The 18,372-nt window shown below is 37.9% G+C and overlaps 1 protein-coding gene across 6 annotated transcripts in view; it reads right to left on the bottom strand.

The window, feature by feature from the left end:
• LOC136857838 (protein sel-1 homolog 1) overlaps nt 1-18,372 on the bottom strand; it is a 275,191-nt gene that overhangs the window by 200,371 nt on the left and 56,448 nt on the right. For all 6 annotated transcript variants that reach the window (XR_010858566.2, XM_067136810.2, XM_067136809.2 and 3 more), the window contains one exon: nt 11,001-11,224. Coding sequence is in view for 5 of the 6 variants with exons in the window: in XM_067136810.2 (XP_066992911.2) it covers nt 11,001-11,224 (224 nt within the window). In the remaining variant the exon portion in view is untranslated. The remainder of the gene's footprint in view (nt 1-11,000; nt 11,225-18,372) is intronic.

The raw sequence follows: 18,372 nt of genomic DNA, 5'->3' as shown, positions 1-18,372 counted from the left end.
AGTCTGAATTTCGGTAATTGGGCCGACATTGTACTTCAAATTACGAATTACCCGTATTTCGAATTAAACAATTTAAATAACATGCAAAACCGTATCTCATGTTTCCGGGAATGAGAGCTTCTTCGAATTAGACGGGATTTTGAATTAACCGATTTTGAATTATCGAGGTTCTACTGTAATTTCGTGCGGCTATTTCTAGCCGAGTACAGCCCTTGTAAGACAGACCCTCCAATGAGGATGGGTGGCATCTGCCATATGTAGGTAACTGCGTGTGATTGTGGTGGAGGTTAGTGTTGTGTGTGCTGTGTGAGTTGCAGGGATGTTTGGGACAGCACAAACACCCAGGCCCCGGGCCGTTTTTCAATTACCTGGCACATACTGAAAATATGATCCTGGTCTGAAACCACACTGGTTTTCATCCAACTTCCTCTCAATGACTGATCGCACCCTCCCTTCCAAGATGACAGTGAATACTTTGCCTGGTATACTAATCAATGAGATACCTCGACAGTTGTTGCAATCCTTCCTGTTCCCTTGCTTGTAGATAAGTGCAATTACTGCTTTCATCCAATTCGAAGGTACCTTACCAATACTCCATGCTAATCTTACTACTCTATGAAGCCATTTCATCCCTCCCTTCCCACTATACTTCACCATTTCAGGTCTACTTTCATCTATTCCTGCTGCTTTATGACAATGGAGTTTTTTTACCACCCTCTTCCATTTCCTCGAGCGTAATTTCACCAACACCATTTTCCTCCTCCCCAGGAGCTTGGCTGTTCGCAACACCACCAAGATGATTTCCTTTTACATTGAGAAGATGTTCAAAATATTCCCTCCACCTCTCCAGCGATTCCCTGGGATCTGTTATGAGTTCACCTGACTTACTCAAAACACTGTTCATTTCCTTTTTTCCCTCCCTTCCTAAGATTCTTTATTACCATCCAGAAAGGTTTCCCTGCTGCTTGACCTAGCCTTTCCACGTTATTACCAAAATCTTCCCACGATTTCTTTTTGGATTCAACAACTATTTGTTTCGCTCCATTTCTTTCATCTACGTACAAATCCCTGTCTGCCTAGACACTTGTTTGGAGCCATTTCTGATAAGCCTTCTTTTTACGTTTACAAGCTACTCTCACTTCATCATTCCACCAAGATGTTCGCCTTTTCCCATCTTTACAAACAGTTATTCCTAGGCATTCCCTTGCTGTTTCTACTACAGCATCCTTGTATGCCACCCATTCTCTTTCTATATCCTGAACCTGCTTACTGTCTACTGTTCGAAACTTCTCACTAATCCTATCCATGTACATCCGTCTAATTTCCTCATCCTGGAGATTTTCTGCTCTTATTCGTTTGCAGACAGATTTCACTTTCTCTACCCCAGGCCTAGAGATACTTAGTTCACTACAGATCAGATAGTGGTCTGCATCATCGAAAAATCCTAGGAAAACTCATACATTCATAACAGATTTCCTGAATTTGAAGTCGGTTAAGATACAGTCTATTATGGATCTGGTACCCCTAGCCTCCCATGTGTAGCGGTGAATAGCCTTATGCTTGAAGATATTCGTAACTGCTAAACCCATACTAGCACAGAAGTCTAGGAAACGCACACTTTCACGTAGTATCAGATTTCGAAAAATAACAAACAAGTAAGCGTAGTGTGGATATTATCTACAAAAATGCAAGGTTTGAACAAACTGATTGCCGTTTCATACCGATTTTAATGTGCATGGGGGTTTTCCCGACTTTTACAAAAAAAATCGTATATAATGACAATCCGTTATAGCGAGTAAATTTTTCACTGTGATGAATTCTCGCTATAACGGCATTCTACTATAATTAAAAAGAAACAAACTGAATCTCATAATTATAATTTCTATTATATATTTTTGACAAAATAGGAAAATTATGACACTAACAGACGGATGTAATACCGGTAATATCCAAATTCTCTACGAGGCTGACAACATGTTTACACAGATTGCACTAGATTATATATTTTTTTAATTGGCTTTATGTCGCACCGACACAGATAAATCTTAAGGTGATGATGGAATAGGAAAGGGCTAGGAACGGGAAGGAAGTGGCCATGGCCGTAATTAAGGTACAGCCCTAGCATTTGCCTGGTGTGAAAATAGGAAATTTTGGAAAACCATCTTCAGGGCTGCCAACAGTGCAGTTCGAACCCAATATCCTCTGAATGCAAGCTCACGGCTGCACGCCCCTAACCGCACGGCCAACTTGCTCAGTGAGCTTATAACTGATTCTACTGTAGGTTTCATACAAACTACACATTTTATATATGTGAGTTATATGAGAAAATGTTTTATTTACAATAGATGACAGCGCTTGTTCAAAAGTTATTCGATGCCAGATTAACAGTGAATTTAAAGCTCTCAAACATCTGAAGACATGGATGATTCACAGGAAGTGAAATAGGCAAGCTTTTTCTTTTATAGTGTAAGCATTTCAGGTGTTAATTTCTTCAGTATATAATGCATAATTGCCTTTGGGTGTGTCGAGCCATCTTAACAATAGCCTATATGCATAAAGCAGATACGGTGCCTCGGAAAAGGTTAGGGCTTCAACCGCTAAAAGCGACGCGCAGCTCCTCGGGTGCTGGGGGAACTGTGAGAAGTGGGCAACCAGCACCCAACTACATCAAGATTGTGACAGCAAATGTCCTGGCACTGACAGGAAAGACAGAAGAACTGGTTGACTTCATGAAAGAAAAAAATATAGCCATACTTGGACTGTGTGAGACCAAGAAGAGAGGTATGGGAGATTCATCTCAAAAAAGGATACAGGCTGTATTACCGTGGTGGACCTGAGGCAAAAAATGGAGTGGCCATCATACTTAGAAAAGAAATCCAAGAATATATGGAATATTCTAAATGCATCAGCGATAGGATGATTGTGATGTGACTAGTTTGAAAATGGCACGAAAGATCTATTTCAGTTGTATGCCCCACTAACGGGTTGCAAAGACGAACATCTAGAGGACTTTTTAGAGGAAGTGGAGAGACAGAAGATAAGGAAGTGCTATTGATGGGAGATCTAAATGCACACGTTGGAATGGAAAGACAAGGAAAGGAAGATGTTGTAGGGCTCTTTCGATATGGAAATGTAAATTGAGAAGGTGAGTAGTTGGTGGATTTTTGCATAAGGAACCTGGTTTAGGAAGAAGAACAGTCAGAAGATTACAAGGTATGGTTGGGGAGACAGACGATCAAAGACCATGATTTACAGGGGTCGAAAAATACCGGGCGCCCAGTCGCCATGGCGCCTGAAATTTTTTATCTGGCGCCTGAATTTTGAAATTCGGTTTTGAAAATTTATTTTCCGAAATCCGGAGTTCCTTTACATGTACGTCCCCAGGAGAGCTGCGTGAGAGCTGCCTCGCTATCATGAGAGACATCGTTGTAACCCGTCAAACAAGTAGCTTTTCATGGGGACATATGGAGAAATGCAGAGAACTACTACGTTAAATAATTCCACGAACATCACATTACCGCCTTCGTTCCCGTGACTTCCGTCTAGCGACTGACACTCAGGAGCCGTCTCGGCTATATTTGTTGTTACTCGGCTCATAGAGCCGAACGCATCGTGTCATCACTAGTTCCACTCACCTTTGATTATTTGAGAATCTGTATTATTGAATTATAAAAGAGTCATGAATAACCTTGTGTGCCCAGTGTGTTCTACCGGTACATCCTTTAATTATAGACAGACTAGACTTTCTTTCCTTTCTTGTAGTGTTTTGCTTTCCCGAAGATGCCGCGCAACAATAGGCTTTCTCTCAACCTGTAGCTTGCGGTAGTCTGATGAAGTTTGTTAAAACGAGGACTTTATTTCATTTTTGAGAATTCTTGAGTGAAATTATTAATGAAGCTAGTGTATTATTTAATTCTAAAGTAGTCGTGAATAACTTGGTGTGCTCAACATGTGTTGTACATGCTTTAATTATAGAAAATTGAATCGTCATTTTAAGATGAAACATTCAAGCAGTGATATTTACATGTAACTTCTGCTTCTACAATATTATATGGGCTTCCACCATAACGATATGATAATGTGAATATTTGTAATATTTCTAATAATATTAGCCACTTATTTTCTGTTTAGGATGTTAGAAATGATGCATGTGTACGAAGTAGCATTAGAACTGATAATAAACTGGGCACGCAGTAGCATTGTCAGCGTGAGCCTACAGTATAGTAGCATTGTTAGCGTGAGCCTACAGTATAATTATGTTCCCAATACTCCTTAATACTCTGAGCTCGAGGAAAGTTAAAAACCTTAGTTTCGAAAAGGTCAAGCAAAGGGAGGGTGTATGTAAATATCCTGCCACGACGACAATGCGCGATTTTAGCCGACGACGGCTCCTGAATGTCAGGCGCTAGAACAAAAGTGACTAGCCAACCTAGCCGTTCCTAAACTATTGCCGTCAAAACAGTGCTGATAAATTCCCGTGCAATTCATTCTTTGCATTTAAAACGTACAGAATGACGGTTTATCAATTCTTGTATTTTCACTGAACATTATTTTCACTTTTAATTTAATTATAGCATATTTGTATTAAACGGTTTGCACTTTAGAAAATAATACGGTTGTTTTCATTCCTGTGCGGCGGCGGAAAATTGGCAGCGTTGCATCAGACATCGAAGCCCGCGAACTCGTAAGCCATTTAACTCTGGTGATTTATTGTAGTCTATTACGTGTTTTACGTTTCTGTGTTATACTTCAGAAAATTGGAAAAATGAAACGAACAAAGCCGCACAAATTGACTGATGCGAGTAAAAAACAGTGTACTCTTTCAGATTTCTTCGTAAGTAGGCCCGTAAATGTAACACAAAGTGATACAGAAGCGAGTAAATGTGAGAAAACACTTGATGGAAGTGCCAATTGTAGTGTTCAGGACGACAATGACCAGAGTGAAATTTGTGGTGTTCAAAACAATGATAAGTCAAACATTAAAAATACGTCGAAATTTCAGTCAGGCAAACGGAAATTTCAGCAATCGTGGCTTGAATTACTACCGTGGCTGCGCTATGAGGAAGGAATTGCGAAGTGTGAATTATGCAGTAAATTTCCTAGTATTGCCGACCAAAATTCTAAAGTTGTATCCGGATTTTCAGGACCATTTAAACTGGAAACTTTTAAAAAACACAAAAAATCCTATCCTCACTCGAAGTGTCAGGAGGCTGAAAGTTTCAAGAAAAATCCCGAATGTGCACCCTTAGCTAAGTATGTAAAGAAAATGGATGCTAATAGGTTACAGCATATGAACGCATTGTTCATGGCATCTTACCATATTGCAAAAAATAACAGACCCTACACTGATTTTGAAAGTTTGGTTGCATTGTTGAGCAAGTTGAATGTTACTGATTCTGAGAAATATGTGAATGATAAACAATGCAGAGGATTTATTTCATACATTGCCTCAGATCTTCGTGAAGATTTGGTATGTGAAATTAAGGAAAGTTCATATGTCAGTATCTGACTCGATGGATCAACAGATAAATCTGATGACGAGGAGCTCATACTTTACGTTCGTTTTTTAAAAGAAAATAAGGTGAAGGAGACATTTCTTTCTATTGTGTCATTGGAGGATGCAACAAGTGATGGCTATATGGAAGCTCTGGAAACAGAATTGCTTCAGTTAGGGCTTGGAGAACTCTTCACAGGTACAAAACTAATCGGCATAGGAACTGATGGAGCACCATGTATGATTGGTGTTCGTAATGGTTTGGTAACAAAAATATCTGAAAAACTTGAGAACTTGGTAAACGTTCATTGTGTTGCACATCAACTCCAACTCACCGTTCTTCACTCACTGAAAAATGTGAAACTTAAAATCATTGATGAAATTGATTCTATACTCAGGAAACTATACAAGTTTTATCGACATTCGCCGAAACGACTTCGCGAACTGAAGAAAATTTCGGAGTTACTGGAGTGTGAAATATCTAAATTGCAGTACTTACACCAAGTTAGATGGGTAGCAAGCAAATTAAATGCTTTGCATGCAGTTGTCAAAGACTGGGAATGCCTAGTGGTGCATTTAGAGAATATTTCTGAAAGGAAAGGTGAAGAAGGAATCACGGCTAAAGGTCTTCTAAAGAAGATCAAGGACTTCAAATTTGTCATCACAATTCACTTCTTGTATGATTATCTGAGTATATTCAAAAGACTTTCACTTGTATTTCAGAGGCATGATCTGATTTTAAGTCAGATAAGAGTGCATGTAAATAATGCAATTAATTCTTTGCAGCAACTTCAGAACACCAAGGGCCCAATGGAAGAAAAATTTGTTTCTGCTACAACACTTTCAGGAGTTTTCAATGGAATACAGTTATCAGGTGTGTCGGATAAGAATTTCACGACAGACAGGGAACATATTTTGGCAAGTGGGATTAACTTTCTGAAAGACACATTTCTTCAAAATGAAGATATTCAAAGTGCCACTGGTGTTTTTGACACATATTCCTGGCCTTCAGGAAAACAATTGGAAAATTATGGCAACAGTGAAATACAGCTTCTTGCCACTCATTTTTCAAAACACCTTCAAATTGAGGAGAACAACGTAGAAGACATACTGAGCGAGTGGTACGAGTTCAAAATAGTCGGGAAAGATCTTCCACTGAGTGATCTACTTGAAAAATCGCGGACTATGAAAGGACGATTTCCGATTTTAGGAAAGCTCCTCAGTATAGTGGCAACAATTCCTGTATCGACCTCATCATGTGAGCGAGGGTTCAGTACAATGAATATAATTAAACACAAACTGCAAACCAAGCTTGCTGTGAAGAACTTAAGTGATCTCATGATGCTATCTTTGAATGGACCATCTATAAAGGACTTTGATGCAACAAAATGTATTGATCGTTGGTATTTTGGTGGGAAATCAAACAGGCACATGTAGTATAATTTCAAAAGATGCTGACCTTGAAGGCGACTGGTGACTATTTGGGTTAGTATTTCTTAAAATATAAACTGTTTCTATTCCATTCTTATATGAATTGATAGACTAGACTACTTAGGGACACACTTCAAAAACAATGCATAGCTTAATCCTAGTCTAACCTGTGGTTTATGTAATGTTTATTTGCAAAAAATGTGCTGGCTCCTGATAAAAAGGTGCTGGCTACTGAATTATTTCTACTTTTTTCTACCCCTGATGATTTATTATATAATCACAGACAAAGAACACGAAGAAACTTTTAGATGTTACAGCCATGCCTGAAGAAGCCTTTAGTGGAGATCATAGAGTTGTGATATGAAAATTGAAAGTGGGAAAGATTTAAAAGGAGAGAGAAAACAAATTATGGAAGTTGAAAGAGAAAAGCATACAAGAAGGATTTCAAAGGGAAATAATACCCTAGGTACCCAGGACAGAGATGGGGAATTTTGAAGAAGAATGGAAAAGATTTAACGAAGCACTGGTTGGATGTGCAGAAAAGGTGTGTGGTAGAACATCAAGAAATGTGAAAGACAAAGAGACACACTGGTGGAATGATAGTGTAAAGATTAAAGTGAAGGAAAATAAAATAGCATGGAAAGCATGGAAAACATCTATGAAGAAAGTAGAATATATGGAGGCAAAGAATTTGACCAAGAAAGTAGTGGAGGAAGAAAAGCTGGGCCTTATTCACACAGAAATTGAGAGATGATATGCAAGGCAGTAAGAAATTCCTGTATGGTATTTTAAGAAACAAAAAGAGAGATCACGTGAACACCAAATTTGTGAAGGATGAAGGCAGAACCAAAGCCATAAGTAAAAAGAAATAGATGGAGAGAGTATTTGCAGAAGTTGCTGAACATGAGAACTAATAACAGTCATTCAGTAGACGACCAGGAAAGGCAATTAGTTGATGAAATGGATAAAGAAATTCCAATGAATGAATGAAATTGAAATGGCAGCAAGAAAGATGAGTGGAAAAACTGCTGGAATACATGAAATTTCAGTGGAGATGATAAAGGCAGCTGGAGCTGTAGATCTGCAGTGGACATATCAAGTTCTCTGAATTGTCTGGGAGAATAAGGAGATCTCTGAGGAATGGCAAAAAGGAATAATCATCCCAATTTTCAAGAAAGGCGATAAGAAAGTATTGAAGAACTACAGGGGAATTACGCTGATATCCCATGTTGCAAAGATAATGGAGAGGATACTGGAAAGTAGGACAAGGTTGAGGGTTGAAAATCAGATACAGGAAAATCAGTTTGGTTTCAGAAGTGGAAGGTCAACAATAGAGCCCATTTGTATTATGAGACAACTAATGGAAAAACAACTGGCGTATGACAGTGTTCCCAGGACTAAAGTTTGGGACAGTCTGGAGCAAAAAGGAATTGGACAGGGATTAATAAAAACGATCATGGCAATGTACAAGGAATGTTGTAGTTGTGTGCAAACACAAGTTGGCAGGACAAGTTGGTTAAAATCACTAGTGGGCTGAGGCAGGGAAGTGTTCTATCGCCAATCCTGTTTACAATAGTAATGGATGACATCATGAGAACAGCAAAAGCAGCATATGGAGGAAGAGAAATGAACATTATGTTATCTGCAGATGATATTGTGATTTGGGGAGAAGAGGACATAAAGGTTCAAGAACAGTTGGATGTGGTGAATGGGAAGATTGAAGAATGTGGATTGAAAATAAGTGTAGAAAAGAGTAAAACTCTTGTTATGGCTAGAGGGGAGAAAGAAGGGAAAGGTCAGATTAGACTTGCAGACAAGCATCTGGAAGTAGAGGAGACATTCAAATACCTGGGGAGTGAATTAATGGAGATAATGCTCAACTGGATGCTGAGATTAGTAAGAGCATTCAAGCTGGAAGCTGTTTCTATCATAGTGTAAGAAACATGTTATGGGACAAAGATGTGCCAATGGAAGCAAAAGAAACTATGTACAAGGTGTATTACGTACCCATAACAACTTACAGAGCAGAAACTTGGACAATGACAAAGAAGGATGAGAGTCGAATACAGGCAGCCGAAATGAAGTTCTTGAGTAGTATGATACAGAAGAGTAGAAGAGACAAAATAAGAAAACAGAAAATCTGGGAAGAAATTGGAGTGGAAAAAATGAATGATAGAATAGAGAAGAGCCGATTAAGATGGCTTGGGCACATGAAGTGAATAAGTGATGAAAGAATGCCAAAAAGGGTGATGGAAATGCAAATGCAAGGAAGGAGAGGCCGTGGGTGACCATGATTGAAATGGAAGGACACAATCCAACGCACTACTGTATTATAGAAAGAAACCTGGACTGGGACACAGTGCTGGAGGAGTGGTGGAAAGACCCAACAAAGTGGATAGGAACCATATTAGCTCCTACCCGGCTACAGCTGGATAAAGGGAAATTATGATTATGATGATGATGATGATGATGCATAATTCAGTGAGAAAGGCAACTTCAACAAACTGTGACCAGATGGATTATCTTTAACTAAATTTTTCTCCTAAACTGATTTAGTCATTATACATTATTCTCTATCTGTCAAAATAATCTGTTACACTCTTTCCCTGTACAACAGTGGTGGAACGTTTGCATTTGACAATGAGGCATGTGATTAAAGTGAAACCTAAGGAAAAAATGTTCTATGACAATAAGAAAGGAGTCTCACATTACCGGAGGTGGCAAATTCTCCGAGGAGTATTAAGAGTGAGTGCCCAATGTTATTAACTACTTGCATGTACATTCCATTTTGAGTTACACAGTCAAAGTTAAGCAGATACATTTGACAAAATTCTGCAATACTGATCTACCACATTATTTTGTGTCTTCATTAATATATATAACTGGTCAAAAGAATTCTGGTCACCTTAATGTATCAAAGAATTTAAATTAGAGATGCGCGAGCTTCTACTGATTTTACTTTTTTCCCTCCTCCAATTAATTTTTTGTCTAAATACGCTGTACCTCGTTCTGAATGTGTTCCATAAATCATGGCAGTCAGGTAACAGAGTTACAGAAATTTCATTCTTCACTTTAGATACCAAAGACTCCTTCATGTCAATGAACTTGCTTGGTGACTTCAATATATCAAAATAGTTATAAAACAATTCAATTTCTACTAAAAATTGAAATGTGTGTATATTTCAAGGAGGCTCATTTGGTGAAGCAATTGCCAAGTTAAATCAGAGCATTCTCTTTCATACCTGTCACTGCAATGTCTGGTAGATAAGAACGTGGTGTATTCTCTTTTCCTGCATACTTCTACTTTTTTGGACACATGGTTTCTGAGTGATGGAAGGCATTCTTCTTTTCGGGGGCTCCCGGTGAGAGAAAATTGTGGGAACGGCATTACATTTTAAAATACTTTTTCTATCCTGTAGTACTTTTATCTACAAATGCAGCTCAAAATGTGTCTAGTAAAATAAAATAACATGCCAGTCATTCCAGCGAACTATACAGTATGTACTTATATTAACTTTAAAAAACATTAAGTAACATGGACTTATTTCACATAAATCAGTAGAAGACCACCTTTCTCTTTTAACCATGGCAGCCCACTGTTTCTTTCGAATTGGGTCCTTGGGAAGTCGTCGGCTGCTACTTGTTTCCGAGAATACGGTTTTCTCCTGCAATTCTTCTTGAAGTCTGTTGGATCTCTTTAAGATAAATGCTTTCTCTGGTCTTTTGATACAACCGAATACACAAGCTGGCATTTTCACCAACGCTGCGAACTATGATCATTAACACGTGCTAGGGAGGATTATGGCAGATGGAGAGCAATTCCAGGTACGGCCAATCAGAAATCGAACTGACTTGGCTGCACTGTTTCAATATAGTTATGGTAAAATTAACCAGCTGTAACGGTAAGTACTGTACGTGTTAAACCCATTTCTTCTCCAGAGGAAAAGTTCTGTTCCCATACCAACTGAGAACTCAAGTTATGAATAAAGATATTCTTCATGAGAAGCAGTTAGTTATATTTCAATGAGTTATTTTAATTAACTGAAGAAAAATTTCTATAAAGTTAGTTACATACCATGTGTGCATCAGGTACTCCAAGCACAACTAACTCCTCAAATGCAATCCGTGCAGCAACAATGTCCTGGAGCATTCCAGATCCCAGCAACTGTGCCCATGCTACTTGTACTTTAGCTCCTTTGTGGCCCTGATCAGCAGCTTCCATCAACAGCTGGTACGCTGCAGGTTTGTTAGGTCGTGTAGCATTCAGCATGGCCATTCCCTTATTGAACAGCTCAAGCGCTGCAGCAGACACATTTTATAATGTAACCACTAGGCAATATAAATGTTCAAGTTTGTTTCATGCTTACCCTTGTCAAGAAAGTATGGATATATCCTTTACTTGCAGATGAAAAATTAAATTAGGCCTAGGAATATCTTATAAAATACAATTCCAGCTAATTCCACAAAAAATTAAAGATAATTATAATCTCCAGGATTTGGAATTTTTATAATTTTTTGCATGCATGGCTAATAACACTGAAGATAATGAAAAAATCAATTAAAGAAATGATATGACTTCACTATTCTAATACTTGCAAAAGAAAACAAGCTACAGTATACATTAGGCTTCAACATGCATTAGAGATACCAAAATATAAACAAACACTACACAACATTCATGAAATAAACCATGTCCCAAGATGCATACACATAAAATTACAATAGAAAGGAAACAGAAACAAAGGACAAAGACAAACTACACATTTATATGCACTCCCATCTCACAAAGACTGGTTGTCTCCTCATCAATCTCAGCCTTCTACATCAATTTCTTCCAATTCTTGTGAGACATTACAAGGGTTTCAATCCGTATTCTCATCTTTGTATTCTTGTTCTTCATCCACAATGGGTAGAAGAAAAATTGTAAGATTTTACGTTGTTTACTACTGGCAAGTATAGAGAATGTCTCGCTAGTCTGTTAGCCCACTATGTTACTGTAGACCGAACAGCCAACGTCTCAATGCCGAGTGTTGGGCAGCATTAAATAACCTGATCCCGTAAGGAGACCAACGGCTTCAGGCAGATAAGTTTACTTGAGGGCAGTGATGGTCCCCTTAGTGTAGGAAATGGTACTGGTACCTACAAGTAGCAGAGCAGTTGGAAAAAGAGTCTGTACTCCATGTTAGGTGCAGCCTGATCACCTGCTGGCAGTAACTCTAAAATGCCTTTGGGAGTGCAGACCTAGTTCATAAACATCTACCGGTTAAAGATTATTCATGTCTGAGTTTACACCATATCATCTACTTATTGCAGAGCAGTGTCAGAAGGATTAAAAGAATGCAAAATTGGAGATATATTACAAATTAGTGGAAGTAGTTAGCTTTCAGGTAGTGGTTCAGGATTTTATTCTGATTAATGTACTAGTGATGATTCTGAGAATCATGAAAATCCTGAACACACACTGCGTGAAGACCGAGGGACAGGTCTACAGAGGAGAAAGTTACTAGTGATATCTGGAGTTGCGATAATCGTTTTAATGAACTAGAAATATGGGAAACAATGCTGGTCCAAATCACCATTTACCTTCTGGGAATTCAGAAAAAGAATTTTTTGAATTATTTGTGGGATGGCAATTTTATGAGCTTGTAGCAAAGCAGACAAATGTTCATACCAAATATTCACAAACAAAAACTGTCACTGTTGATACTACCTCGCAAGACACTAATGCTGACAAAATAATGGAATATGTAAGTGTTCTAATTTATATAAGTTTGGTTGTTCTACCAGAAATTGATGCTTACTCCCTTAAGAGACTTTTGTTGGTGCCTGTAAGTAAGGCTAGCAATTGCAATGAAATGATTAAGGAAACTTGGGCAATATTTAGATTCAAAATTAAGATACAAAATTATGCTCTGGTAATTTTAAAACAAAGCACGAAAAAATTACATTTATATCTTTATTCATTTGATTTCTATGTTATTTTCTTTTTAAGGGTGGCACATATATGCTTTGTATATTGGGATTTAAATGACCATCAGAAAATAAGGTAATTCCGGCTGGGCAACCGCCCCTAATTAAGGAATGGCGAAGGGTTAAATTAGCCTTAGGCATTCCCTGGAAGCGACATACAGTTCTTATGTTGGGGGATCTGTGAGAAGTGAACAACCAGGAGAGAACTTAATGAAGGTGGTAACAATCAACTTCATGTCAATGTCAAAATCAGAACAGATGAATGATTGCAGAATATAGATATGATGAAACTGAGTGAGGTTAGAGTGGACAGGAAAAGGGAAGAAGTTGAGGAAGGGAAACACTTTCTACTGGAGTGGAGGACATAAGGTACAGAATGGAGAAAAGATAATAACCAATTAGAACTTAGATGAGTATGTAGATAAAATGGATACATAAGAGATAGAAAAATAAAGATACAGTTAAGGACAGAGAATGGAGTAAAGGCTTTCATCCTAATGTACACAACCCAGTCTGGATACAAAGAAGATATGGACCAATTCCTGGAGACACTGGAGAGAGAAATAAAGGATATGGAAGCGAGTCATGGAAGACTTTAATGCAATCGTGCTATGTGACCTTAGGATAACAAAAGAGGAATGAAAAGGGAGAGAAGTAGGTGGATTTTTGTGTGAAAATGGGTTAAGGGTGAGCAATACATAGTTCAGGAAGAAGAATAGTAGAAAGATTACAAGATATCTATAAAAAACAGAAGGGCAAAGACGTAACGCATTACTTCTCAGCAGAAAAAGGAAATCGTAGGAAGTTGTTACACAACTAAGGTTAAGTTATAAGGAGATTCCCACCTTCCAATACTTGTCAACTTCCTATAGCTAGTTTATTGTTCACATGACATAATCCAGCTTAATCTCTAGGTGTATACAAATTAGAACATGTTTCGTTCCAATTATGGAACATCTTCAGCTAAAAGATTTGACAAAAAATGGCAGGACAATTACAACACATGTAATGATTATGATGATGAAATAAAATGTTCATTCATGTTGGGTTAAAATTTCCAACAAATCATGTCCAGGTAACGAATAAAATCGGTGTGAGGGGTCTTCTTTATGCTGGAGACATGTATGCTTGTTGATCTTGAAGATAAAATTTAGTATATAAAAGATTTTCTTAAAATATGGTTGTCGGGGGAACTCTTGAAACAACCGTTGTTGAAGTTGAGCTTTGAAGTTAGACTGTTAAAATGAGTCTGAAACAAGAGGAAATTAAGTGAGGGAAATATTTTAAAGAAGAAACCCTTGTAAGAATGTGTGTTCGTGAGGTAGAGTATATAAGGATATTGAAATTTCTACAAGACATTATAGAAACAAGCAGGTTGAAGTGGTTTGTTATTTATTTATTTATTTATTTATTTATTTATTATGTGGCTTTTAGTGTCAGGACTGACTGAGGACATTTTCGGCTCACCTGGTGCAGGTCTCATATGATAATTTCATTTCTCAGCATTGAGGATCTAAAATTCAAAAATATAAGGATAGGATCAATATTATATACATACAAAAAATATGAATTTATATTTCAAGTCACATTACAGTACTAGTTTCAGCCTTTGTAGGCCATCTTCAGTTTAATATTGTTATAGTGTAATCCTAAGCTCTAAAACAGCACAGTTCAGTGTTGTCTAATATCTCTACTATTGTCTTAAAACATCTTTCATAGTAAAATAGGGTTATTTAAAGGACTTGCGATGCATCAGTTATTTACATGTAAAAGTACCTTAATGCATAGGATAATGTTGTATTTGATAAACCACTTGCTACGTGTTTATGCAGTACTACAGTATGTAGTTTGATTACAAGGGAACACCCTTAGACCTTATGGTGGTTGTTTGTTTATGTTTCATAGAAGTGCGAGTTGGGGAATATGTTGTATCTATTGCAATTAGAGTTACATTTAAAAGAGTGGATGTCTGAAAAAGGAAACAATGGTACTGAAAAATGGCATGTCGAATTTGAAAGTGTAACAAATTCCAGAAAAACCTTAAAACAATGCTTAAAAACATTAATTTCCTTTACAACGAACAAGAAACCTCTGAATTAATCGCAATGAATCCTACACTTCCGACAGCTAAAGCATACCCTAAGATTGTTGCAACTACAGAGATGCACACATGCAATGCTGTCAATTGTGTTCACTATTTTATTTACAAATTATATACACATTATACACACACACACATCAATAAACCACCATTTTGAACAAAATACTTCTACAAAGAAGAAAAAGAAGAATAAGACTGCTACATCTACATTAGCATATCAACCTATTACCAACAACAAAATCACAACACGAATTCACGCATTTGACCTCCACTTCCACTAACAAGTCTCGCTAATGTCTCACTAACAACTCAACTTGAACTCCCAAGACTGCCTCTTTATATACATTGCCTGGTCAGGCTTCTAGAAAAGTATGACAACATGTTTTCTCGTAATTTCTCGTGTCTCCAATAACCTATGTCCAAATGGATCGAACATTCGATAAACCTCTAGTGACAAAGTGTGTTGTTTTGGAACCTTACCCTGTGTTGCACAACATTACATCGGATTTATACGTCATCTTTACAGGTAATAATAAATTATATACTATTAGTTACGTGTTCTTACATTAAATAAAGTCATATTAATATACATACAGCAGACACATCATGACATACCCTTACATGGTTTGTTACACAAGACAGACCATACAACACGCAAATAAATAATACGACTATAACTTATATCAAGTAAAGTACGTACATACCTATGTAAATAATAATAATAATAATAATAATAATAATAATAATAATAATAATAATAATAATAATAATAATAATAATAATAATAATAACAACAATGACAACAATAATAATAACAACAATAATAACAACAACAACCACCCCTACTAATAGAGCTCGATATTTCTACTATTTACCCATGGTTTAGAGAATTGTTTCTCAGTTATAGTAGTCCATTATACTTGCATCAAGATCCATAAGGCCGACGTGCATATGCGACCCATCAAACTTTAGCGCAGCCACACCTACAAAATTTCACAATTTATCCAAAGATTTTTGAAAAAACACCACGTATTTCTTTTGAAAATAACAGTAAAAACGCCATAGAATTCTGCAATATGACTGAAGATTTAAAAATCAATATTACGATTCATTAATTTCATACAACATTACAAATATGTATCGAAGTATTCCCGTAAAAAAAAAAAAAAAAAAAAAAAAAAACAACATATCTTTAGTAGAAACCAATTTGAAGCAACATGGCAAACTAAGTCTCACAGAGATTGAAGACTTTCCAAAAATATTAAAATTTTCCCTCAACAACAACAATTTTTGCTTTAACAACATCTATCAACAACATGGACTTCCCATGGGATCGCCGGCCTTAGGGATCCTAGCAAGAGATCTATTTAGACCACTTAAAGTACTCCAAAATCGACAAAATTAACAGTATATTTTTTGGTGCGGGTTTGTAGACGTCTTCACTATAGGTGGTGCTGATTTTTGTTTTAAGAGGAAGTACAAATAGGTAATCATCCTCTCTGAACAAATTTAGTGGAAAAGAAATTCAAATTAAAACAAAATTATTTATTCAACGAAGGAATTTTAGAAATGAAGTACAAAATAAAAAAGAAAGTATTGTATTAAGCCGGAAAGTTCACTAACGAATCAAACGGGAACGCGAGTTCCCTGAGTAACAGAACACTTGCAATTTACATACCCTTGAATAATCCACTGTCGCACATAAAGCGGATGATGAGATCAGGAGTACTCGCGTCGTCGACTAACATGCGTTCGAGTGTTTCCTGTAGGCCAAGGCTTCATCTTAGGCCAGAGAAATCCACACACTCTGTGGGGATGTGGGCCACAGTGAAGTCTGCACCACAAGGATACACTGGGGCGTCTTCCCTCTTTAGGAGATAAGAGTGCATAGATCGTCCAAGACCTATCCTCAGCCTACACAATACTATTGCCTCTCTCCATGAAGGCCAGAAAGAAGATCGCCACACGGTAGTTGTCTTCTTAATTGCTCTTAGCTTGCTGGGAGTTTGGATAGCTAGCCTCTCCGATTCCCAGAATGCCAAGATGGTTCAACGTAGCTGAGAACAAATATCTCTGGTAGGTACAATCATAAGTCTTGGAGGTAAAAGTACCGCTTCCTTTGCAGATTTATCCACAAGTTGAATTCCTGCAACTCCGGAAGTGATTTTGGTGCCAGCATCACTTAACCTGACTAGAAAGTCATGAATCCACTGCACCAGTGGGTGTTGCGAGAGACAAGTTTCAATAGACTGCAGAGAGCTTAACACATAAGAAAATGGTTTCTTTTGTCACTCAGTGCAAACTGCAGAGCTTCTAAGATGGCGTACAGCTCCGCAGTATATACGCTACATACACTTGGAAGGGAGATCTTCATGCTTATATCATCAGTGATGGAAGAGCAACCAACATTTTCTCCGATTTTAGAACCATTCGTGAATATATGTCTCGCGGCCGTATACTGGTGAACAAAGTCCTAGAAATACCTCCAATATACGGAGGAATTCGTGTTCACCTTGGGTCCAAGAAGTAGATCTAGACGTATATCCGGTCGTGGAACTAGTCACGGAGGTACCTGGCTAGAAGTCTGTTCAAGACAACCACCGATATCTAGATTTATTTTAAGACACATGCTATCAATTCGAAACCCGACCGGCCATGTGGCAATCGGCCGGTCTTGGTACCTCTGGTGGTACTGGGTACTAAACATGCATTGATAGCTTGGATGTAGAGGCATTTCATGAATTTTGGCAGCATATGTGAGGAGTAACTGCTGCCCCCTTATTCGTAAAGATGGAACTCCTGCTTCTGTGAGTAGGCTGGGAATGGGGCTAGTACGAGCCTAATTCCACAATGGTGAACACTGTCTAAAAGGCTCATCGTACATTTTGATGCTGAGCCATAAGCCGCACTAATATAGTCCATTCGAGAAAGGACCATTGCCATGTAAAAACGTAGCAGCATATTACGATCGCCGTATCTACTGCACATTTCCCTACCTTACATACTGCTGTTCGCCTCGACCTCGTCCTCGCCCTCGCCGCATCAAGCACTCCGCTCACCTGTGCTCTACCAGTGTGATTACGTCATCCTCACTGCACTTCGCCGTTGCCTGTGCACTGTGTGTACACGTGACCTCATGTTTCTCGAACTCAATGGCTTGTAGCCTTCTCTACTTTTCTGGAATATTCTATTCCACTATATATTTGCCCACTCCACTTCTCCATATTTTGAGTCGAGTTTCATAGCGGGGTGGTGGAGTGCCAAAGTACTGTGCCTCTTGTAATCATGTCTATTCCATCTGGACTCTGTCTTCAAGCTATTTGGTGAGCAAGACTTATTGTAATTTATCTTCATTTGGACTTTAAATTTTCGTCCG

The sequence above is a fragment of the Anabrus simplex genome, chromosome 1 (genome assembly GCF_040414725.1).
Source record: "Anabrus simplex isolate iqAnaSimp1 chromosome 1, ASM4041472v1, whole genome shotgun sequence".
NCBI classification, from domain to species: domain Eukaryota; kingdom Metazoa; phylum Arthropoda; class Insecta; order Orthoptera; family Tettigoniidae; genus Anabrus; species Anabrus simplex.
The sequence above is the reverse complement of the archived record's forward strand: the minus strand, read 5'-3'. Positions and strand labels throughout refer to the sequence as shown.